Source organism: Anolis sagrei, chromosome 10 (assembly GCF_037176765.1).
Source record: "Anolis sagrei isolate rAnoSag1 chromosome 10, rAnoSag1.mat, whole genome shotgun sequence".
Classification (NCBI taxonomy): Eukaryota; Metazoa; Chordata; class Lepidosauria; order Squamata; family Dactyloidae; genus Anolis; species Anolis sagrei.
Genome location: NC_090030.1, coordinates 14,658,143 through 14,682,696, shown reverse-complemented (window position 1 = coordinate 14,682,696; position 24,554 = coordinate 14,658,143). Strand labels below are relative to the sequence as shown.

The window sequence follows — 24,554 nt, the reverse complement described above, 5'->3', positions numbered from 1 at the left end:
TGTTTCTTGAGAGCATAATTAAAACCAAAAGGTTTTAGGAGAGAGTAGATTTTTTGGACAACTAAAAGAACACTTGTGAAACTCTGCTATATATGTGTGTGTTTTGTGCATTGGCATATCTTTGTCCCTAACAGTTCAAAGACATAGCTAATTACATCAGTTTAACCGCTGAGAAACGTAATTGCCTGGCATGAATGTCATTTCTCCAAAAGGTTATGACTCTAACAGGTCATGCTTTGTACCAAGAGATTATGAAATCTTTTTTTTTTCAAAAGATGACTTCTAACAAGATTATGCCTTTGCAAAGATCATAAAATCTCCAAAAGGTTCTAGAGATTTCAATTTTCCAAAAAAGAAAAGAAAAAGATGATGATATTTGGGGAGTGATGATCACAGAAGGACTAGCTAGTGGTCCCAGAAGCATGGGACAAGACCAACAATTGGGAAAACATTATAATATGCTTGATACCAGATGATAATCCATGAGTTTGGATTATAAATGGATGTATAGATAAAGGGTTGCAGGCTGTACTGCGAAGACTGGGGTTCTTTATACCTTTAGACTTAGAATTAGCATCCCTTTAGAGTGACAGAGCATGCCTTCAAATAAAGGATTGCCTTTCAAATAGATGACTGCCTTTGTTAAGATGGACACATGGCCACCCCAATTGCTAGCAATGCCTTGATGCATTTTTGGTCACTGTACCTTTCATCGTTGAGTGCCTGGGTGTACAGGTCTGATGTCAATCCATATTTCATCTCCAACATCCTCCTGTTGTACGATTGGTAGTTCAGGTACGATGGCCTCCCATGAGTGCTTTCTGATAACCGGAAGGTATTCCTAGTCCGGCGATCCAGATAGGACATTGTCCTGCTGCGGCCGCCCTCCATCAAATGGGGGCTGTAAACTGAACTGCCCAGGTACCTTGGGATCCTATAACTGGCCTCTGAGCTCCCATGAGCAAACCCTCTGGAGAGACTAAAAGAAATCCTAATTGCCATGATGCAAAACTTCTCGGAGAACACTGTACTGGCTGTCTATCTGAGTAGTTAATCCATAAATAGGGAGATAGAGGAAACAAATGCCCATGTCGCAAACTAAAGTGGTAATTGGCTAGTTTGGAAGACTTGGCATCTATTGATAAGGAACAATAGATAAGGACATGTTTCTCTAGATGTAAAGCAGATGAATAGAAAAGGAACCCATGTCATATGGGGGAACTTGGAGGGAAAAACACCAAATAGTTTGTGGGTCACAAACTATTCCAATGCAAAAGAGAAACAAGAGTCCAGTCAAACAAGGCAAAAGCTCCAAGTGAATAATAGCTTGGAGGTAAGTTCACTAGACGTCAATGGATCTTGCACCTAAATAAAATGTGTTTAGAATTAGAATAATTCTAATTCTAATAATTAGAATAGGAAGAAGATCAAGAGGGATGTGCTTGACCAATTCAGGACCATAAAAGTGAAGGAAGGGTTCCAGAAAGGAAGGAAAGCAATGCTAAAAATGGCCTCAATCTATCTAACTCATATAGCGAAAAATGTAAAAACGGAATTCATTCAAGTTCTGTTGTTTTCAATTGCAACTTGCTGTAGGTCAGTGCTTCTCAACCTGTGGATCCCCAGGGGTTTTGGCCTACAAATCCCAGAAATCCCAGCTGTTAGGAATTCTGGCAGTTGAAGGCCAAAACATCTGGGGACCTATAGATTGAGTACCAATGTTGTAGATAGCTTGAAGCCATGTTGAAGAAGGAAGTCTATGAAGAGGACTATCCATAGGAATAAAAACAAATAGCCGAAATATCGTGTGAGATGCAGTATCTGAAACATGCTCCATGAAGAGTGCTTCCTTGGACAAAGATGGTTCTCAGGAATATTCGGATCGAAGAATAGAAGCTTGAAACCTTGGAAGTAACTTCGGTCAGTAACATTGAAGAGCCCACAGCATCCATCTTTGAGAACGCAGTAGAAGAGGCATGAACCCACAAAAGACCAAAGAAGGGTAAACAAGTCACCATGAAGAATATGATATACTCAGTCTAGATCAGTAGTTCCCAACCTGTGGTCTGTGGACCAACAGTGGCCCATAAGAATGAAAATATGGTCCACGGCCTCACCATTACTACATCGTTGCCTCGAAACCACATGGCAATGAGAGTAACTGGTCTTGTGAAATCCTCTTATAGGGCTGAGGCAATGGGGATGTTGGGAGGGGAGAGGCTCATTACCCACGAAACATTACGAGTACCACATCAGCTCTAGATTATTAAATATGGTTTTCTGTGGGTGAGCAGATGGCGACTATTGGATGGCATATGTTCTGTATCAGAAACTAGAGCTAATGTGGTCTATCCAATGTAGTAACCAACCAAAACTAGAGTTGATGTGGTCTAGCCAATGCAGTAACCAACCAAAACTAGAGCTGATGTGGTCTAGCCAATGCAGTAACCAACCAAAACTAGAGCTGATGTGGTCTAGCCAATGCAGTAACCAACCAAAACTAGAGCTGATGTGGTCTATCCAATGCAGTAACCAACCAAAACTAGAGCTAATGTGGTCTAGCCAATGCAGTAACCAACCAAAACTAGAGCTGATGTGGTCTAGCCAATGCAGTAACCAACCAAAACTAGAGCTGATGTGGTCTATCCAATGCAGTAACCAACCAAAACTAGAGCTGATGGCTTATGTATTGTTTAATTATGTTTTATGTTTAAATGTGGTTTTTAATTATTGTATTTGCTATGTAATGGCCTCGTAACGGGGCCCATTGTAAGCCGTCCTGAGTCCCTCTTCGGGGGTTGAGAAGGACGGGACAGAAATACGAAAAATAAATAAATAAATACATATCCAATGCAATTGTTAGGGACTAATGAATGTCCCTAACTCAATAACCAAACCAAATCTAAAGTTGACCAAAACTCATTCCTAACCCTTTTGGTACTAATGCTGGAGAGTGGTCTCTGGTCAAAGTGATCCCTGGTCATGTGGTCCCTGGTCAAAAAAAGGTTGGGAACCACTAATCTAGATATATCACTATAGACTCCAGAATTCCCCAACAGAATGACCAATGCCCGAAAAATAACTTTTCCAAGATCAAGTCCAATCCTAGCTGGAGCTTTGGCATATAATGCAGTTCAATTAAATATGAAAATGGGGATTATAGGGAAGGACAGTATTCTTTACAATAAGACACACCACATAAGTAATTATTCCAATAATAAAATGCATATTGCTACTCTGAAAATAAAAGTGGCTTATTGTCACTCTACATTCTCTTCAACCCCACATGTGGAGGATGGAGTCCTATTTGTCACAATAATGGATGCCAAAATCAAAACGGGACTGCAAACAATAAAAAACTAAGATTATAGTTTAAAATCAGTGGATGAAAACAATAATATAAAGCAAGAACACTGTTAAATTACCGGTAGCCACATTACTAAGAAGAATCTAATGGAATAAGGAGTATCACAAACTAAATATTACACTATTATTTTATTTATTTACAGTATTTGTATACTGCTTTTCTCACCCCAAGGGAGACTCAAAGCAATTACACGTCAAGAGAAATGTGATTTGTTAGGTTCCGGATAGCTGCTGGTATAATTATTATGATAATATTATTCCACATAATAATAATTAACAGTCAATGGTAATATTACTCCATAAAGTAATTAAGGAGATGAGAAGTAGAGAGAGGAGGAAAGAGTTTAGAAATGCAAAGCAATGCAAGGACTCCACATACTAAGTTTGGAACAAGGAAGATTAATAATGTATGGTTTTTAATTACCTGGGCTGGGAGGGGAAGGAGTACCTGTTGCCAAACAAGAAAAGGACAAGAAGTAATTGAGTTGGTGTTAACAGCAGATTCGGGATGAATATTTAGAACAATTCCCTAACCAGTATCACGGCTTATAGGAGGAGAGTTTGCTTAAACCTGGATCTTGAACCACATTGAGGTCTCCTTCAGTTGTGGAGGAACAGGACACGATGGCACCCTTCCCATTCAACAAAGTAAGGCAAACTAGATAGGTGGCTGAACATGACTTGTATTTGTGATGGGACATTGAAAAGAGAATAATAATACTAATAATAATAATAATAATAATAATAATAATAATAATAATTTTATTTGTATCCCGCCACCATCTCTCCGAAGTGACTCGGGGTGGCTAACATGGGGCCAAGCCCAAGCAATTACAATAAGGCAAGATAAAATACATGCAAGACAGACGATAACATCAAGTAAAAACGCTATATAATAACATGGTAATACAGTAAAATAGTGACAAGACAATCTATATAGATAAAAATGTAATGTTTGTGGGATTAACATAACTCAAAAACCACTGGACGAATTGACACCAAATTTGAACACAAAACACCTATCAGGCCAATGAGTGACCATTACTCATAAAACACTGAAAAACACAGCGGAGGAGACTTAAAAAGCCAAAAAATTAAAAAATACATTGCCGTCCCCTGCCACGCGTTGCTGTGGCCCACTCTGGTGGTCATGGGGGTTCTGTGTGGGAGGTTTGGCCCAATTATATCGTTAGTCGGGTTCACAATGCTCTGTGATTGTAGGTGAACTATAAATCCCAGCAACTACAACTCCCAAATGTCAAGATTCTATTTCCCCAAACTCCACCAGTGTTCACATTTGGGCATATTGAGTATTCTTGTAGTTTGGTCCAGATCCATCATTGTTTGAGTCCACAGTGCTCTCTGGATGTAGGTGCCAAGTTTGGTTCAATGCCATCGTTGCTCTTTGATTGTAGGTGAACTATAAATCCCAGCAACTACAACTCCCAAATGAAAAAAGCAATTTTTTGAGTGAAGGACATACATTGGGTTGTGAGGTGTCTTGTGTCCAAATTTGGTGTCAATTCATCCAGTGGTTTTTGAGTTCTGTTAGTCCCACTAACGAGCATTACATTTATACACATACACACATATATATACATATACACACATGCATACACACACAAACACACATATATATACACATATACACAAATATATACAAACATATACACATATATATACACACAAAACACATATACACAGACTGGGCCACAGCAACGTGTGGCAGGGGATGGCTAGTAACATAATAAAACAGAGTGTAAAACGGTACAAGGATTAAACGAGGGCGATCTGGACCAAATGCAAAGGGGAAAAAAATGTAAAACCCATGGTTGAGGTAGATAGATAAAGTGCTGTATCTAGTGGGAGACTCGGGTGGGATAAACAATGAGGTTAATTTCCACTGAGGGATGAGATAAAGTGCATGAGAAAAACAATTAACACTGGGATGGGACCTGTCATGGGAATTAGTTATTCATTCATCAAAAACACACTGAAAAAGCCTAGTTTTAAACTTTTCCCAAAGGCTGCCAGGATGGGGCCACCACGGAGAAGACCCTCTCCCTCGTCCCACAAGCCCCACATGTGACGGAGGTGGGAGTGAGAGGAGGGCCTCCCCCAAAGATCAAAGGGATTGCACAGGTTCGTAGGGGGAGATGCGATCACGAAGGTAGGTGGGTCCCAAACTGTTCAGGGCTTTGTAGGTGATAACCTGTACCTTGAATTGGGACCAGAAAATGCATTAAGGGATGCAAGACTCGTAATTCTGTCCTACAGCAAAGAGAATGGATAGGAGCAATAGCCAAAGAGTTATCACTACGGCTCCCAAGCATCTGCTTCTCAAGGCAGAGCCTCCTTTCACAACTGAGATGCTATTTATACGCAACGTGGAACACAGCAACCAAAGGGGTTGTTGGGCTGAGAATCCACTTTGTGGCACAAAGATCTGGCTCAAGAAGTGAGGAATGCAAACTGTGGCACCTTACCTTGGGGTGTCTAAGTCTGACCCATTCTCTCCTTGTTGGCTCTCTGGAGTGGCAAGCCCACTCTCGGCTGAGAAAGAGCTGGACCTGATGAAGAAAAAAATGATTAAACTACTTAAAGTGTCTGCATAAGTCGCTTTCTATATTTCCAAGAATTCTGGAGGAGCAAGTGGAAGTCATTCTTCTGCCTGAACCAAACGTTACAATGCATCCTTGAATGCATAACGGTAGGAGAATCTTACTTTCTGTATCTTGCTGTGCAGAAGATAGCTTTTGAAGAAGACTCCTCTATTTTAATGAATTCTCTATTTGTCTGATCCAAGTCCAGTTTAACAACAGAGAATTATAAGGAACAATGATTTCTTTCATTCCTCCTCCATTTCCCCTTTCTATATTTTTTTCTTACTATCTCATACTGACTGTATATAAATTGACCCAGAATTTTTTTTGGCTGGGGAACAGGACCACCTTTGATCCGTTAAATCAAAAAGAAAGAAGGGAGAGTAGCAGTTGCCCAGTAACCATTAACACATGGGTAGCAGACCTCGCAGCTGGTCTCCATCTTCCCCTCTTGAAAATCCCTGTTTCCCATCAACCTGGAAATACTGATACTGTGCCCCCAGTTGTTCTGCAAAGGCCACTCTCAGGTGCAAATGAAATGGCCAAGTCTGAGACAAAGGACAAGGGGATATCCCAGTGCTTCCCATTCTATCGACAGGAATGAAATGGACTGACACTTCAACCTTATTTCAATGCTCTGATTTGCCACCTTCTTGACAAACATGCCAAGGAGATTCATAGGTCAGTAGAGTAAAATGAGTGTTGTAGATCAGCTACCAGGGACTAACGGTTTAACTGGTTTAACTGATGATTTAGAGAGAATTGTGAGTTTTCCTGTGGCACAAAGTGATGGGCCCTCAAGCCTGGGAAATTATGGTTCTCTTTGTGAGAAAACTGGCTTGGAAAGTGCAGGGTGTTGGCAGGGGAGTGATAAGGAGGGTTTTCATGGGAACCCACCTGCAGCCATGGAGATCAACAGAAGTCTTTGTTTACAAATCAGAGCTGAAAATAGTCTGCAAATTTATTTATTGATTGATTTACAGAGTTTACAGAGGCAACTATTCAATGCTAAGGTCAGAGAGATTACGTGGGAAAGTTGTGGAAAAAGTTCACGAGAAATGGAATTATTTCATGGGTGTATATTAAACAACAAATTGTTTACCTTAAGGTCAGTTCAGGCAACACTGCATTAGAGTGAGAAGCTAAGCCTGAGTTCTCTTACTCCTGGTTCAAGTCAAGCTTTGATTTTGGATGTAATATATCCTGGAAGTTTTCTGTGTTCCTGTTCATGTACTCCTGTTCAAGTTATACCTTCCTGTTTGTGGAGTTACACTGTATCTGTGATTCCTGGCTGTTCTAGATTTTGTCAGCTCTGGAACTTTATGAGATATCTGGATTTTTGTTTGGTTATCATCTTTTGCTAAACTTTTTTTGGATTATAGCTCTTCCTTTCTTCTTCCTGATTTTATATACTTTTTATATGGTTTTTGCAATAAACCGTTTGCTTATATTCCTGGACTCTTGTGTGGTGTGGTGGTCATGGGTGTTCCCAGGCCTGGTGTGCAACAGTGGGCTTGATTATGTTGGTTTCCCTACCAGAAATGAGATCATCAGTCCCACGATCCCTGGCAGGAACCTGCTGCACTTTGCTGCGTTTCTACTACTAAAAGGAAGGGTTCATAAGGCACTTTGTATATGTAAAACATGTGCTGTACTCCAGATCTTTCCTACCACTCAAGTCATTGTGGTGGGCACTACCACTCACCTGGGAGTCTCCAGCTCTGATCCATCCCTTCTTCCGTTTCTCAGGAGTTCACTTGGGGTTCCACTAGTGCTGAGACTGCTTTCACTGGACCATGAACCAGACCTGATCAAAGGGAGGCAGAAAACGAACCCATATAGACCAACCTCCTGGTCCCTCTAGAAGTGTTGGTCTACAGCTTCTACCATCTCTAGTCAAAACATTTAAATTGATGTAGACTGAATTCAGGATAACACTGGTATTTCTAGCTTTCATATAAGATACTATATGAATGATTGGTGAGTGATGATGTCTTCATAATGACATCAACATAAATAACAAGGATCAAGACTGGAAGGAGGAAACTGGTCCCAATTTCATCTTACTATGTGACAGTTTTAGGCAAGTTGCTGTGCTCACAGCGTCATTTCTGCAACCCACCAATTGGTAAAGGAGGAATAGTAATGGTCCACATTGTAAGGTTAATGTAAAAATATGTAAGAATAGGTAACTGCTTTAAAGTTTCTAGATCTTCTATATTCATGACAAATTATTAAATCCTATTAATTTATACATAAGAAAGCTAGATGAAACAAAACACAGTTTTAAACCAAGTATGAAAAAATGTCCTTGAGTTTGTTCAATGGTATCTAGAAATACCATAGCAATCGTGTCAACATTTAATAAAAGGCACAATTGTTGAGAAAGGGCCCTGCCTGAGATATTGCACAACTTATATCAGCAGTAAGCACAGAAGATGGGACTCATTTGTCTGCCTTCTTACGTTGCCAGGTAAGCCTCCACTTTTTTGTATTCAGTGTCACTTGGGCTGTCATCCACCATCTCATACATGGACTTCCTCTCAAACCCAGAAGAAGACCTGCAACAACAAAAGAGACCAGTGTCGTTTGATATACTGTCTTAAATCATTCAACTGCCCGAGATCTTCCTTGCTTATGAACCTCTCCGATTATTATCACCAGTAAGATTGAAACAGAGTTGTAATTCATTCAAATGAAACTATTTATGAATGCAAGATCAATGAATGTAGTGATGTAACAATAAGAGATAGTCTTATGACAGCCAATTCTTCCTATATTATTTGGTTCTTCATCAGCTTTCGGAACCATGCTGCCAATGTAAACCTAGGCTTCTGGTTCCTTGACAGTTCAGTAACAGGCACAATATCCTTTAAAACTGTTTTCACCTCTGAGAAGATGCACTCCTTGGTCTCTTTCCTTGCAGTGGCTGGAATATGCTCCAGACCTTGCAGAAACCAGGCCATTAACGAAGAACACATAATTATTTTCCCTTTCTGTTCCATACCTTTTAGGGTGGATATCCACATCACTGTCATAGCGGGAAGGCACCTTGTATTTTGATCCGGAGAGAGAATCTATTGGATCCTTTGCCAAAGTCTGAGTCCTATCAGAGAAATATTATTATTACTAGCTGTACCCGCCACGCGTTGCTGTAGCCAACCTTTCCTCCCTCTTTCTCTTTTTTCTTTCTTTCTCTCCTTCCCTCTCTCCTTCCTTCCTTCCCTCTTTTTCTTTCCCTTCTTCTTCCTTCGCTACCTGTTTCTTTTCTCACTTCCTTTGCTCTTTGGTTCCATCCTTCCTTATCTCTTTCCTTCCTCCTTCCTTCCCTCCCTCTTTCTCTTTTTTATTTCCTTCTCTCCTTCCTTCCTTCTCTACCTTTCTTTCCTTCTCTCCTTCTTTCCCTCTTTCTCTCCTTTCTTCTTTCCTTCCCCCTTCTCTCTCCTGTGTATGTGTTTTGTGTGTGCATATATGTGTGTATATATTTCTGTATATATTTGTGTATATGTGTATATACGTGTGTTTGTGTACATATGTGGTTTTGCACATGCGTTGTAATGTATTTTTTATTTTTTGGCTTTTTAAGTATCTTCTGCTGTATTTTTCAGTGTTTTTATGAGTGATGGTCACTTGTTGGCCTGATAGGTGTATTGTGTCCAAATTTCGTATCAATTTGTCCAGTTTTTGAGTTATGTTAATCCCACAAACGAACATTACATTTTTATTTATATGGATTATTATTATTATTATTATTAATTTTGTTTTGATCCCACCTTTCACTCAAGGTGGCTAACAATAATTACAAAACATCACCAATTAAAAACAATGTGAACAGATTAAAATTTAACTATAAAATCTGAAAAAATGTATGCTATTAAAAACAATAAACACTAAAAGTATTAAAATAGTTTTCTATTGCTCTCATTGCTGAATATAGCTCCATAGCAGCAGTGACCCCCATAAAGGACTGCTTTTGGCTTATATCCTAACAAAGTTGTTCCATTGTCATTTTAAACAAGAAGGTTGCTTTCACTTACTTAGAAGTGAACGACTGATGTTCAGGTTGTTCTGCGACTTGTGAAGTTGAGCTGGAATATTTGAATTCTGTGCTGAAGTCCTCTTCTTTGTGATTCAAAGGAGATCTGTCAAGAGAGAGGTCTTGTGCTATATTTCATATCCTGTTACAGTTTTGGTTCAAAACTACCCTCATTTTGATTTGAACTGGACCCCCCACGCTTCCACATTGGAGCCCAGCAGGAAACAATGTTTTGATGTATTTTACAATTCTATTAAAATGCTCATTTTAATTGAATATTGTTTTAATGGCATTGAATATTTGCCTGCATGTAAAGTCACCTTGAGGAGGAGTCGTCGTCCCCCGGGCGGGGGGGGGGGGGTGAGAAAGATAGAAATGTCGTAAATAAATAAACAAACCCAGAGAAGACAGAAAAGCAGACTTTCAATCGTAACATCGCAAATCTTTTCTAATAAAAAACTAAAATTACCAAGAGGGTTACTGTTGTAATTCAGCCAATCATTGTGGCTAATGTCAATGAGGAAGTAAATAATGGGATTTCTGGGCCTGCTGAGCCTGCGAGCCAGCATGAGATTTTAAGTCCTGAAATTGAGCATTCTGTGTCTCCTGCAGTTAGTGAAGGTGAAGGTCACATTCCAGAGAAGGTCCCAGAGAAGCCTTTCTCTAGGGAAGCAAGTTCAGAGGATGAACTGCCAAGTGGAGAGGTTAATAAGCTGATAGATAGGAGACTTGGTTTTTGCAAACTCTGAGCTGCTTCACAGATTCAGCGAAGGTCACAGCGCTTGTTAGAGAAAAAGCCATTATCATTTTGCCAGGGAAAACGGAATGATTTCATGGCTTTATTACAGAGACCAAAGGGGATTTTTCAGCAGTCTGGTCAATGTTGGAGTTTGAAGCAACGTCTCTAGTCTAGTCTTGGTCAAGCCTGCCAAGGGAATTATAGTTTCTTGTTTCCAGTTAGTTGTTCATGTTCCATGCTTCCAAATTTGGAGGATTATTCCTGAATTTTGTGCATTGGATTTTATGCTGCCTTGTGTATCCCGATTCTTTGCATTCCTGGTTTTTGATGCAACTCTTGTACCTTCTTATGGACTATTTCACACCTTTACATTTAAATGTTTTTACTATTTTGCTGAATTGCTTTTTATATATTATTCAATAAACTCCTTTGCTGATTTACATTGGACTGGAATGTGGTGGTGAAGTACAAAGGTGCTTCCTGCCCTGGAATACAACAGTCACTAGGTGATCTAGAACTGGAAACTACCAAGTTCATTGCGTTACACTGCTAGGAATGACTGAAGGTGGTAATTATATAACTGCCATCTTCAGTTATATTAGAACAGAATAAATTCTTACGTCTTTGGGCTTGCTGCTGGGCAGATGGCAATGTGGGGAATTGGAGAAGTTTGATTTCCTGTTGCATCGTTCGGCTTTCTTGTTTCCCAACTGTGAATGGAAAAAGGGCACCTGATTAATAAAAGATCTGTAATTTCTATGTTTTTCTCTTTTTATCAATCACCTTTATGTAATGCCAGGGCCAAACTGAGCATGATGCATAAATGTATAATTGGAAAAATCATTCTGTAGCTGGATTATATGGCAGTGGAGACTCATATAATCAAGTTCAATGCAGTTAATCTGAATTCTGAAATTAGATTATATAGCAATGTACATCTAGGCACAATCCAACACTCAAAACACTATACCATGGTGGTTCTGTTTCCTAGATTTACACCAGAAATTCACAAAAAATCTGCTTGGGATCAAGGAATAGATGTGCCACAAATATTTTGTGCTCATGTGCCTTTAAGTTACCATTTATTTATGGTGACACTAATACATTTATAGGATTTTCTTAGGCAGGAGTTATTAACTGCATGTTTGCCATTGCCTTTCTTGAAATATAGCCTATTCCCATCTCACAGTCTTTGATGGTCCCCATCTATGTACAAACCAGGACAGATTCTACCAACAGAAAGGACCTGGTGCCTTTGTGGGTTGTTAACAAACAGTTAAACCCAGGACGTGGCAAAGGCAGAGTTAACCATTACTTCACCAATAGGATTATTTTCTGAAAGGGATCATGGCTTGCATGGAAAATGTACTTCTTCCAATCCTGGTGTCCAACAAGGATAGAAGTAATTTACTACTATTTGAGCCAGAACTACCATCCCAAAAATTACCTATGTTCAGAAAAAATGGTATTTTGTGTTTCGGTACTTGGTGCCGTCTGCAAGGTTCTATCATTCTTTTCACTGTGGAAATAAACAAAGATTAGAACATACTAATTATTTGAGTTTTTATTTTACAATGCAAATACACTACAAGTCTACTCAACGTGCTATTTTCCTTCTTTCAGTTGATCCAGCACCATCTAGTGCTCAGTCTTCTATTTGCAAATTGAAAAAAAGTTTGAGTTTTGTTTTTCAAACACTTTCAGTTATTGTCCATAATCGGTTGAATAAGCAGGCAAAGTCTTTCACTGTATTATTGAAATCAACTACTTGACTATTTTATCTGGAGGACACAAGGATGAGGAAACATCTTGCTGGATTGGATCTACCTGTGTTGCTGCAGGCTTTTCCAACTCCATCCAACACTTCAGCTGGAATGATTACTAGTTTGTTTTTTTCCACCAGATTTTGCAGTGAGTTTTCTCATACATAAGATTTGCCCACTCTGGTTCGGTCCACAGTGCCATCACATTCCACAAACATTGTCAGTGTTGTTACAGTAAGTCATAACAGGATCGTGTGTGTGTGTGTGTGTGTGTGTGTATTAAAGAAAACCTTATACTGCTGGTCATTGTGTGCAGCTGCTAATGTAGGTCAGCAAGTAAGTTTGGACCACATCCGGTAGGGTATAACTCTATGTGTTTTAGAATACAGTTTAGCTTTTGCTCAGGCATTTTGCTCAGCTATTTGTACTGATCTCTCATTTGAATGAAGATGAAGAAGCCTTATTCTGTATTACTTACAAGGACTATGTAAGTTTGTTGCACCGTTTGATCTTGTTTGCAACATTGCAAGTTTATGTTTTAACTCTATTGATAAGAGTAAAGTTTTTCTGTTCTTTTTCCTCTTACCTGTGTGAAATGTTATTGTGTCTTCTGCATTGGATCTGACTGAAACCCGCTATTCGCAAGAAGTGTGTGCCTTTGTCAATATCTTCCATCAATGTCTTGGTAAAGGTGTCTCATTGCTTTCTATAAACCATGCAATGCAATGTATCTGCTAGCATCTTGTGCAATAACAATAGACAAACTTAGAGTAAGCTCTTGATTAGTTCACATTCACCCCATGCAAAGACCTTGGCAACAGAAGCAGCAAGAACAGTGCAACCTATTTTCTTTCTATGCATTATATGTTATTTAGTAGGCATGTGCAATCCATGGTTTTAAATGGTTCTAACATACTTACAAAACTAAAGTTCTGGTGGTGAAAACTAGGGGGGGCTGGTGCTTTGCTTCTACAGTGTTGCTAAAGTTCTGGTGGTGAAACTTTCAGAACTCTAACATAACTTTCAAAATTTCATTATAAATGGCAATTCCTAATAGGTTCTGTCATAAAAATCACCAATAATGAAATAATCATGAAATTTTGAAAGTTTTGTTAGAGTTCTGAAATTTTCACCACCAGAACTTTAGCAACACTGTAGAAGCAAAGCACGAGCACCCCCTAGTGTTCACAACCAGAACTTTAGTTTTGTAAGTACTTTAGAACCATTTAGAACCATGGATTGCACATGCCTATTATTTAGGACCACCCAGGTTTTACCTTCTCTTTGAAGGAGATGTAGACACCTCAAAGGAAATAAGTTGGTGTTTCTCTTGATCAGGTTTGGGACTGGAGAAAGGAAGCAAAGGAAAACAATAATGATATTTGGAAATAAATCTAGACACAACAAAAAAGCAAAAAAAATCACGGTAGTCCACGCTCTGGTTACGTCCCGTTTAGACTACTGCAACGCTCTCTACGTGGGGTTGCCTTTGAAGACGGCTTGGAAGCTCCAACTAGTCCAACGTTTGGCAGCCATGATGTTAACAGGAGCGGAGCGCAGGGAGCATACAACCCCCCTGTTGCGCCAACTCCACTGGCTACCGATTTGCTACCGGGCTCAATTCAAAGTGCTGGCGTTGGCCTTTAAAGCCCTAAACGGTTCCGGCCCAAGATACCTATCTGACCGCATCTCTGCCTATGAACCCATCAGGACTTTGAGATCTTCCAGGGAGGCCCTGCTCTCGATCCCGCCTGCTTCTCAAGCACGGCTGGCGGGGACGAGAGATAGGGCCTTCTCGGTGGTGGCTCCTCGGCTGTGCCCTTCCCACGGACATTAGACTAGCACCATCTCTAATGGTATTCCGCAAAAAAGTGAAGACCTGGCTGTTTGAGCAGGCGTTAGAGTAATTGGTGCAATGATTGGTTAATGGACATAGGAATGGAACAATGGACGACGAATCTGGATCATGTTTCTGATGATGAGACGACAGTGAATGGTTATTGTAGTAGTTGTTTATTAATTGTGTAATATGTAGGTGTTAACTGTTTTTATACTGTTGCATTGAATTTTGCTGCTCTTAATTGTTGTGAACCGCCGTGAGTCGCCTTCGGGCTGAGAACTTTACTATAAGTAAAGTAAATAAACAAATAAACAAAAAGAAAGGGTTTCATCATCAAGAGAGGGTTTTCTCTCAGTCCCATCATCCTTGTCCACCCACCTGGTTGTGCCCGGTTGGCAGGATTTTCTCAATATTTTGCAAAGACCACAAACTGAATGGGAAACAGAAAGCTCACAGTGCTTCCCAGATTCCCTGCTTGGCAACATTTACTTCTGAGTAAATCAACAAATGCTATATATCTTGTACTCTACCTGCTTTCTTTGGAACTAAAGTGGTTGAAAGTGGAGGAGGATTCAGTCGGCTGGGAGGCTTGATTCTTGTTGACCACATTGATACTGTAAGAAAAGCAAAAAAAGCAGGAGAATTTCTCATCAACACGACACTCAGGAAAGCTGAGAAATATTTTTTTAATTTTCTAGGCATCTAACTAGATAAGCGATGCAATTCTGGGAGTTGTAACACCCAAAAAAAGGTACTTTATAAGCTCAAGTTTGATGGAATGGTATTCCAATACAAGCTTTCTGATTTTCAAAACATCATCTGCTCCCCTTCATAACACACAGTGAAATAGGATGAGTCTGGTAGAGATAGCAAAGGAGAGCCCTGCTTAATGCCATTTTCCCCAAACAAATGGAAAGCTCCATGAGCACTTCATTAGGACCAGTCCAAAACTCTCCTGTGCTTTAAGTTAGCAACTGTACTTCATACATCATTTCCAGCACAAGGCCCAAGGAAAAGAAATGAAATAAAAGAACTCAGGCAGGCGGATGCATATTGCATAAATTGTGGCCTGTAAGCCTTAATGACAGTGGTTCTCTCAACCTGGGGGTCGGGACCCCTGTGGGGGTCGCGAGGGAGTGTCAGAGGGGTCACCAAAGACCATCAGAAAACATAGTATTTTCTCTTTGTCATGGGTGTTCTACGTGGGAAGTTTGGTCCAATTCTATCATTGGTGGGGTTCAGAATGCTATTTCATTGTGGGTGAACTATGAATCCCAGCAACTACAACTCCCAAATGGCAAGGTCTATTTTCTCCAAACTCTACCAGTGTTCACATTTGGGTATATTGATTATCTGTGCCAAGTTTGATCCAGATCCATCACTGTTTGAGTCCAAAGTGTTCTATGGATATAGGTGAACTACAACTCCAAAAACGCAAAGTCAGTGTCCACCAGACTCTCCCAGTATTTCTCTTGGCTATGGGAATTCTGTGTGCCAAATTTGATTCAATTCCATAATTGATGGAGTTCAGAAGGCTCTTTGATTTTAGGTGAATTATAAATCCCAGCAATTCCAACATTCCCAAATGACAAAGTCAATCCCCTCCAACCCCACCAGTATTCAAATTAGAATACTGATGGTTTTAGGGGGAGGGGGGGGGGTTGATTGATTTTGTCATTTGAGAGTTGTAGTCGCTGGGATTTATAGTTCACCTACAATCAAAGAGCATTCCGAACTCCACCATCAATGGAATTAAACTTGGCCCACAGAACTCCCATGACCAACAGAAAATAGTGGAAAGATTTGGTGGGTATAGACCTTGAGTTTGGGAGTTGTAGTTCACCTACATCCAGAGAGCACAAACAATGATGGATCTGGACCAAATTTGGCACAGATGCTCAATATGCCCAAATGTGAACACTGGTGGAGTTTGGGAAAAGTAGACCTTGACATTTGGGAGTTGTAGTTGCAGGGATTTATAATTCACTTAAATCAAAGAGCATTCTGAACATCACCAACGATAGAATTGGGACAAACCTCCCACACAGAACCCCCATGACTAACAGAAAATACTATGTTTTCTCATGGTCTTTGGTGACCCCTCTGATACCCCCTCACGACCCCTCTGGGGGTCCCGACCCCCAGGTTGAGAACCACTGCTCTAGTGGGAATTGGGGGGGGGGGGGAGAAACTCAATTTTTGCTGTCATTGGAATACAAAAGCATACAATCAGAACTGGAATTGGGTAACTGCAAGAATTGGTTACTGTTGAAGGTAGATTAAAACTTTTTAAACAAAATAGGTTACCTCTTTTCACGACTGCTGAACCACGCGGAGGCAGGCATTGTCTGACTTCTGGAGCGCGGGCTGCTGCCATCTTCCACATCAGTCCTTTTGGGAAGAACATAAGCCAGTGTGTGAATCCATTGTCATTATTTCCTTTCTCTCTAGAATAGGATGCCTAACGTGGTTCTACAGGGATCTATTGTTTACTGAAGACCACATGGCTGCTAAAATGGATAGGTTAAGGTTAAAATATGAGAAGCGAAGGAAGAATACATATACCCAAGTGCAGTTGGAAGAAGTGGATAAGATGTGGATGCCCTGAAATTGTGTGGTTCTTTTCAGCATAATTTCTGGGGAATTCAAACCTTCTTCTTACCTCTTAGCCACGATGGATGGTGAGTCTTGTGTTGGTGAACTCCTGTAGACACAAAAAAATGCATATGACTGGAGTGTTTTTATTTCTAACTAGTTGTGCCCGCCATGTGTTGCTGTGGCCAACCTTTCCTCCCTCTTTCTCTTCTTCTTTCCCTCCTTCCTTCGCTTCCTCTTTCCTTCCTTCCCCCTTTTCCTTCCTTCTTTCTCTCCTTCCTTCCTTCTCTACCTCTTTCCTTCCTTCCCCCTTTTCCTTCCTTCTTTCTCTCCTTTCTTCCTTCTCTCCTTCTCTCCTTTCATCCTTCACTCTTTCCTTCTTTCCTTCCTTCTTTCTTTTTCCCCTTCCTTCCTTCCTTCCTTCCTTCCTTCCTTCCTTCCTTCCTTCCTTCCCTTTCTCCCTCCCTCCTTCTTTCCTTCCCTCCCTCCCTCCCTCTTCCATTTTTTTATTGTCATTTAGCTTTTTGTCATGTTCTAGAGACATTCTCTCCTGACGTTTCTCCTGCATCTATGACAAGCATCCTCAGAGGTAGTGAGGATGCTCTGAGGATGCTTGCCATAGATGCAGGTGAAATGTCAGGAGAGAATGCCTCTAGAACATGGCCATATAGCCTGAAAAAACTTACAACAACCTTCTGACTGTTGTTTCTCCTCCTGAGTGGAGCCATTCCATGTGGCGCCTGGAAACAGAGGTGCCTTGGTGTCTTCATTTTTAGGCCTGTTTCTGGGGTTATTTGGGGTGCTGATTCAGAAAATTGCATTGAATAGACCACATCAGCTCTAGATTATTAAATATGGTGAGCAAGCAGATAGTGACTACTGGATGGCATATGTTCTGTATCAGAAACTAGAGCTCATGTGGTCTATCCAATGCAATTTACTGAATCAGCATCCCAAATAACAAAACTGAATCCGAAGGTGACCAAAATGGATTCTTAACCCTTTTGGTACTAATGCTGGAGAGTGGTCCCTGGTTAAAGTGGTCCCTGGTCAACCAAAGAAGGAGAGAACTCTCATTAAAGTAGGGAAACTGGGTGTAAATAAATACCAAAGAAAATGTCTATGTCCTCCAACATGCAAATGTCCACTAGAATTGCACACGGGAAGACCCAAAGATTTCTAAAGATCATCTATATAAATAAAAATGTAATGTTCGTTTGTAGGATTAACAGAACTCAAAAACCACTGGATGAATTGACACCAAATTTGGACACAAGACACCTAACAACTCAATGTATGTCCTTCACTAAAAAACATTGATTTTGTCATTTGGGAGTTGTAGTTGCTGGGATTTACAGTTCACCTACAATCAAAGAGCATTCTGAACCCCACCAATGATGGAATTGAACCAAACTTGGCACACAGTTCTCCCATGACCAACAGAAAATACTGGAAGGGTTTGGTGGGTAGTTCTTTGGTTTTGGAGTTGTAGTTCACTTACATCCAGAGATCACTGTGGACTCAAACAATGATGGATCTGGACCAAACTCTACACAAATACTCAATATGTCCAAATGTGAACACTGGTGGGGTTTGGGGAAAATAGAATCTTGACATTTGGGAGCTGTAGTTGCTGGGATTTATAGTTCACCTACAATCAATAAGCATTCTGAACCCCACCAATGAAAGAATTGGGCCAAACCTCCCACACAGAACCCCCATGTGGGCCACAGCAACACGTGGCAGGGGATGGCTAGTATATAAATAAAAATGTAATGTTTGTTTATGGGATTGACAGAACTCAAAAACCACTGGATGAATTGACACCAAATTTGGACACAAGACACCTCTCAGGCCAACAAGTGACCATCACTCATAAAAACACTGAAAAACACAGTGGAAGAGACTTTAAAAGCCAAAAAAAACCCAAATAATACATTACAACGCATGTGCAAAACCACAAATATATATATATATACACAAACACATATGCACATATACAGAAATATATACACACACATATGCACATGCAATAAACACAGACTGGGCCACAGCAATGCATGGCAGGGGACAGCTAGTCTATATAAATTAAAAATGTAATGATCATTTGTGGGATTAACATAACTCAAAAACCAGTGGACGAATTGACACCAAATTTGGACACAATACACGTATCAGGCCAACGAGTGACTAGCACTCATAAAAACACTGAAAAACACAACAGAAGAGACTTTAAAAGCCAAAAAACAAAAATTAAATTACAATGCATGCGCAAAACCACACACACACACACATATACGCAAACATATATATACACATATACACAAATATATACACACACAAAACACATATACACAGACTGGGCCACAGCAACTGGGCCACAGCAATGCGTGGTAGGGGACAGCTAGTATTTGAATAAAATCTGCAAATAATCAGATCCACTTTGGGTTCAGCATATTGCTTCACACTGGGATCAGCAAATTTGGAAGGCTGACTGTACACCATATCCAAATTGCATCATGGTAAATAAATTGTACATGAAGAAATAACTACTTTATTGCTATATTTAGCTTTAAGTGCATTTGTTTTTATTAGCATAAAGACAAGAGTCAGAGGCAGACCGACGGAGGTAGACTGACTACAAGTAAGTAAGCTTATGTTCTTTCCCAGCCTCCTATCTAAACGCTGGCTGTTTACAGACAATGCCACGATCCTTCTAAACTTCTCTGTCTTTAAACCAGATTTGGACTGAACAGCCCTTCAAACAAGGATTCCTTCCATGAGAAGACTTCCGTGATGGAGGACACTTCCTTATTCGATTCCCATGTTTGCTCCATACTGGATTCGGCATAATGCCACTACTGTACATTGCTGGCTGGCTTTATATTAAACCTTCAGCCTCGGCTCACACTTGATTATTGTTTCCATTGCTAATCCACACAAACCCAGATTTCCTCCCCTTGCATTTACCCATTGCTTTTCTTGGCAGCTGAAAGGACATAGGAACGCTCCTTGTTGGCTGTTCGCCTGAGAACGCTGCTTGCAGCTTCAGTTCTGGGGAAAAAGAGGAGATAAGTTGGTTGTAGGGCCTTTGTCTTGCTTCTCGCAATCCAAGTTTCTGAATCAGCAAATGCACAGCTGGTAGCCCAGTTATTCTCCCATTGTTTAACTTGTTGAATCACTGATTCACTATTTTAACGACTCAACAGCAAACCATAGGATGAACAACTAGACTACATGCAGTGCATATACCTAACAATAACTTTAGTTAGTGTCTTCTCTAAAGAGATAAAGCAGAATATAAATAAAGTATATTATCTATATATATAAAAATACTCTGTGCGTAATGGGCACCTTAAAAACAAAAGAACCAATGAACGAAATCATACCAGACTTGGCAACAAAACACCTCACAACACAAGGAGTGTCCATCACTCAAAAATTTATGGTTTTGTCATTTGGGAGTCGTAGTTGCTGGGATTTATAGTTCACCTACAATCAAAGAACATTCTGAACTCCACCAATGATGGAGATGAACCAAACTTGGCACATAGGACTCCCCTGGCCAACAGAAAACACTAGAAAGGTTTGGTGGGCATTGACCTTGAGTTTTGGAGTTGTAGTTCACCTACACCCAGAGAGCACTGTGGACTCAAACAATGATGGATCTGGACCAAACTTGACACAAATACTCAATATGCCCAAATATAAACACAGAGGGAGTTTGGGGGAAATAGATCTTGACATTTGGGAGTTGTAGTTACTGGGGTTTATAGTTCCCCTACAATCAAGGAGCATTCTGAACCCCATCAACGACAGAATTGAGGCAAACTTCCCACACAGAACCTTCATGACCAACAGAAAATACTGTGTTTTCTGGTGGTCTTTGGTGACCCTTCTGACCCCTGACCCCCCCCCCCCCCCGGCCGGGTCTTGACTTCCCAGGTTGAGAAATGCTGCCTTAAGGCCATCCAGTCCAACTCCCTTCACCAGGGCAAGAAAACATAATCAAAACCCTCCTGACAAAGGCTCATCCAGCCATTCAGAGACACACATATATGTATATGACAGATGCAGTATCAAAGATTTGAAAGGGACACCTAAAGAAGGAAAATTATATGTTGCATGTTCTAGAGTAGGCAAACCAGACACTCTCCACATCAACACTGGCAAAGAAACAGCAAGAAATACTGTTTACCCACAAGCATGAAGGAATTACATATATTAGAAACCAACACTTTCTCATTATTTATTTTCCAGATCAACAGACTGGGCTACAGCAACGCATGGCAGGGGACAGCTAGTTATTATTATTATTATTATTATTATTATTATTATTATATTTAGTTATTATTATTATTATTATATTTATTTAGTTATTATTATTATATTTAGTTATTATTATTATTATATTTAGTTGTTATTATTATTATTATTATTATTATTATTATTAAGAGCCATGGCCATTCTATTTTGCTCATTGGAGTAAACCAGGGGCATACATCTAAAGATGCATACAAAAACAACAAAAGTAATACTAGAATCTAAAACAAAGCATTTGTCCTGGCTCAAATGTATGTTAAGCTTCAGCTGTCGTGATGAAATACCTCTTTTTTTGCTCATCTGGGGAAACAGAAGGTTCCTCCTCTCCTGGATCTGATAGTTCTCGCTTGATGTTGTATGGAGCTCTGATTCACATGCAGGTAAAGAAAAGGGTGTTTTAATATAAACAGCACCAGCTTGTCAAACTCACTACGTTACACACAAGATTATGATTTCACAAAAATTATCCAGACCCTCCTAGAAAACCGCAGCTTCTATGTGGAGTTTCGGGGCAGGAAAAAGAATGCGCTATCTCAAGGCAGTGTTCTTGCACTGGCTTTATTATTATTATTATTATTATTATTATTATTATTATTTACTACATTTATATACCGCCCCTCGGAGTGGTTTAATTAATATCAAAGACATAAAATACAATTTAAAAACAATCAATATCAATAAAAACAAATATCAATTTGAGTCTCCTAGTTAAAAGCGTTATCCAATAACATCGTCGAGTCGTTCCGTTTTTCTCCATGTCTATTGTATTGTGTCTGCAAATGCTTGCTCAAAGAGCCACGTCTTGACCTGCTTTCAAAATGTTAAAAGGAAAGGGGCCGATCTAATATCCCTGGGGAGGGCATTCCATAGCTGAGGAGCCACCACTGAGAAGGCCCTGCCTCTCGTCCCACCAACTGCACTTGTGATGAAGGTGGGATTGAGAGCAGGACCTCTCCAGATGATCTTAGAGTCCTGGAGGGTTCATAAAAATTTATGACGATGATAGATTTTTACTAAGATAAGCCACAATCAGCACTTGCGGAGCTTTATATACACTGATGACCTTGGCCTAACAATACAAGCAAAAGACTTTGATAGAGTTGAAAACCAACTTATGAATGCCCTGAAAGATCTCTCCAGCTACAACAAAGATAACCACCTAAAGCCTAACCCTGCCAAGACACAAGTGTGTGCTTTCCATCTATGGAATTGTGAGGCCGACAGAAAACTAAAAGTTCCCTGGGAAGGCCAAGAGCTCAAACACTATTCCTATCCTAAATATCTCAGTGGTCACCTTAGATCTAACACTAACACTGCATATTATTCTGGATAGTAAGTGCAAATCAGGTGGGTTGACGTAAATATAGAAAATGATTCTTGAACATCTTCAATATACTCACAATTTCTTGTATTCGTCGGTTGACATTTTGTATCCTTGGGGGGAACGGGCTACGCTGCTGTTCTTGGCACTGAAAACAGAAGACACCCAAACTTAATGAGAGAAGTAAAGAAATAGGAATATTTTTCCCCCTGAAGGAATGTGTTAATAAGATGATAATGATGATAATTATGATGATGACGATGATAGTTTTTATTTCTTACCCACCTCTCCCCAAGGCTCAAAGTGGGATACAACAGAATTAAACTACAATAGGTTAAGTTATATTAATTGTATTGTTTTATTTGTTTATTGCTTTGTTGTTTTACTGATGTGTTGTTGTGCTTGGCCTCTTGTAAGCCGCCCCGAGTCCCCTTGGGGAGATGGTGGCAGGGTATAAATAAAGTATTATTATTATTATTATTATTATTATTATTATTATTAATAATAGGTTAAGGTAGGTTAAGGTTTTCCCCTGACATTCAGTCGAGTCGTGTCCAACTCTGGGGGTTGGTGCTCATTTCCCTTTCTAAGCTGAAGAGCCGGTGTTGTCCGTAGACACCTCCAAGGTCATGTGGCCAGCATGACTGCAAGGAGCACCTTTACCTTCTCGCCGGAGCAGTATCTATTGATCTACTCACATTTGCATGTTTTTAAACTGCTAGGTTAGCCGAAGCTGGGACTAACAGCAGGAGCTCACGCTGGGGCTAACAGCAGGAGCTCACGCTGCTCCACGGATTCAAACAACCAACCTTCCAGTCAGCAAGTCCAGCAGCTCAGCGGTTTAACCCACTGTGCCACCGGGGGCTAAAATAAAATACAATATAAAATACAATAACTATTAAATATCTAAGGTTAAATGGGGATACAGAGACACAATCGCATTGACAGCACTTGGGGAAGTTACATTTTGGAAACATGCTGGCTCTTCACCCAGACTTTGGGCCCCCTTATTCCTGGCCAGCTGTATAGGCAAAGCTATACCCATTTCCCATTGCCAAAGAACAATACAACAAACCTTGTTGGCGAGCCGTTGGGTGTTCCATTGGAAGCTGGAGTCTTGTCAATGGTCTTGGTGAAAACCCCCCTGAAAAGAAATAGGGAGGGTAAGTAGTTTTCAAGGTAATGTTTCATAAGAAGAGCCGAATACCGTTAAGTGGGACCAACATCAAAATGTGTCATTGCACACACTTCTTGTGCAGTGTTACAATACAGTACAATTCACTGCTTCCCCTGTCCCACAGCATTATTATTATTATTATTATTATTATTATTATTTGAAACACAAGATGAGTCCACAGCAAACACTCTGCTGGCTGTTGAATTGGATCACACGTCGGAGACTTCCCAAGTGTCTAGGACTGTGTGATGTATCAGCGAATAATGTGTGCAGATCCCAGTAAGGTGGCCTTCTGCAGCTGGCCGATGGTAATTTTGTCAGTGCCGATTGTGTTTAAGTGCAGGCCAAGGTCTTTAGGCACTGCACCCAGTGTGCCGATCACCAGTGGGACCACCTTGACTGGTTTGTGCTAGAGTCTTTGCAGTTCGATCTTTAAATCCTTATATCGTGTCAGCTTTTCAAGTTGTTTCTCTGCAATCCTGCTGTCACCTGGGATTGTGACATCGATGATCCATACTTTGTTTTTTAACACAATCATGAGGTCAGGAGTATTATGATCCAAAACTCTGTCTGAATTCGGAAGTCACAGAGGAGTTTGACATGTTCATTTTGTGTAACTTTTTCTGGCTTGTGATCCCACCAGTTCTTTGTCACAGGCAGATGGTGTTTGTGGCACAAGTTCCAATGAATAATCTGAGCAACAGTGTTATGCCTCTGCTTGTAGTCTGTCTGCGTGATCTTCTTGCAGCAGCTGAGGATGGGATCTATTGTTTCATCTGCTTCCTTGCAGA

General features: G+C 40.3%; 1 protein-coding gene across 6 annotated transcripts in view; it reads right to left on the bottom strand.

The window, feature by feature from the left end:
* ZNF185 (zinc finger protein 185 with LIM domain) overlaps nucleotides 1–24,554 on the bottom strand; it is an 81,739-nt gene that overhangs the window by 19,332 nt on the left and 37,853 nt on the right. For 5 of the 6 annotated variants that reach the window (XM_067471549.1, XM_067471548.1, XM_067471545.1 and 2 more), the window contains exons 7-23: nucleotides 23,662–23,730; nucleotides 22,666–22,734; nucleotides 21,550–21,630; nucleotides 19,913–19,996; nucleotides 17,010–17,051; nucleotides 16,655–16,738; nucleotides 14,878–14,961; nucleotides 13,785–13,853; nucleotides 12,192–12,263; nucleotides 11,365–11,454; nucleotides 10,007–10,111; nucleotides 8,977–9,075; nucleotides 8,435–8,530; nucleotides 7,675–7,776; nucleotides 5,853–5,936; nucleotides 3,791–3,814; nucleotides 707–979 (exon numbers count right to left, since the gene is read on the bottom strand). In XM_067471549.1, coding sequence (XP_067327650.1) covers nucleotides 707–979; nucleotides 3,791–3,814; nucleotides 5,853–5,936; nucleotides 7,675–7,776; nucleotides 8,435–8,530; nucleotides 8,977–9,075; nucleotides 10,007–10,111; nucleotides 11,365–11,454; nucleotides 12,192–12,263; nucleotides 13,785–13,853; nucleotides 14,878–14,961; nucleotides 16,655–16,738; nucleotides 17,010–17,051; nucleotides 19,913–19,996; nucleotides 21,550–21,630; nucleotides 22,666–22,734; nucleotides 23,662–23,730 — 1,527 coding nt within the window. The remainder of the gene's footprint in view (nucleotides 1–706; nucleotides 980–3,790; nucleotides 3,815–5,852; nucleotides 5,937–7,674; nucleotides 7,777–8,434; nucleotides 8,531–8,976; nucleotides 9,076–10,006; nucleotides 10,112–11,364; nucleotides 11,455–12,191; nucleotides 12,264–13,784; nucleotides 13,854–14,877; nucleotides 14,962–16,654; nucleotides 16,739–17,009; nucleotides 17,052–19,912; nucleotides 19,997–21,549; nucleotides 21,631–22,665; nucleotides 22,735–23,661; nucleotides 23,731–24,554) is intronic. The other variant, XM_060756262.2, reaches the window with a different exon arrangement.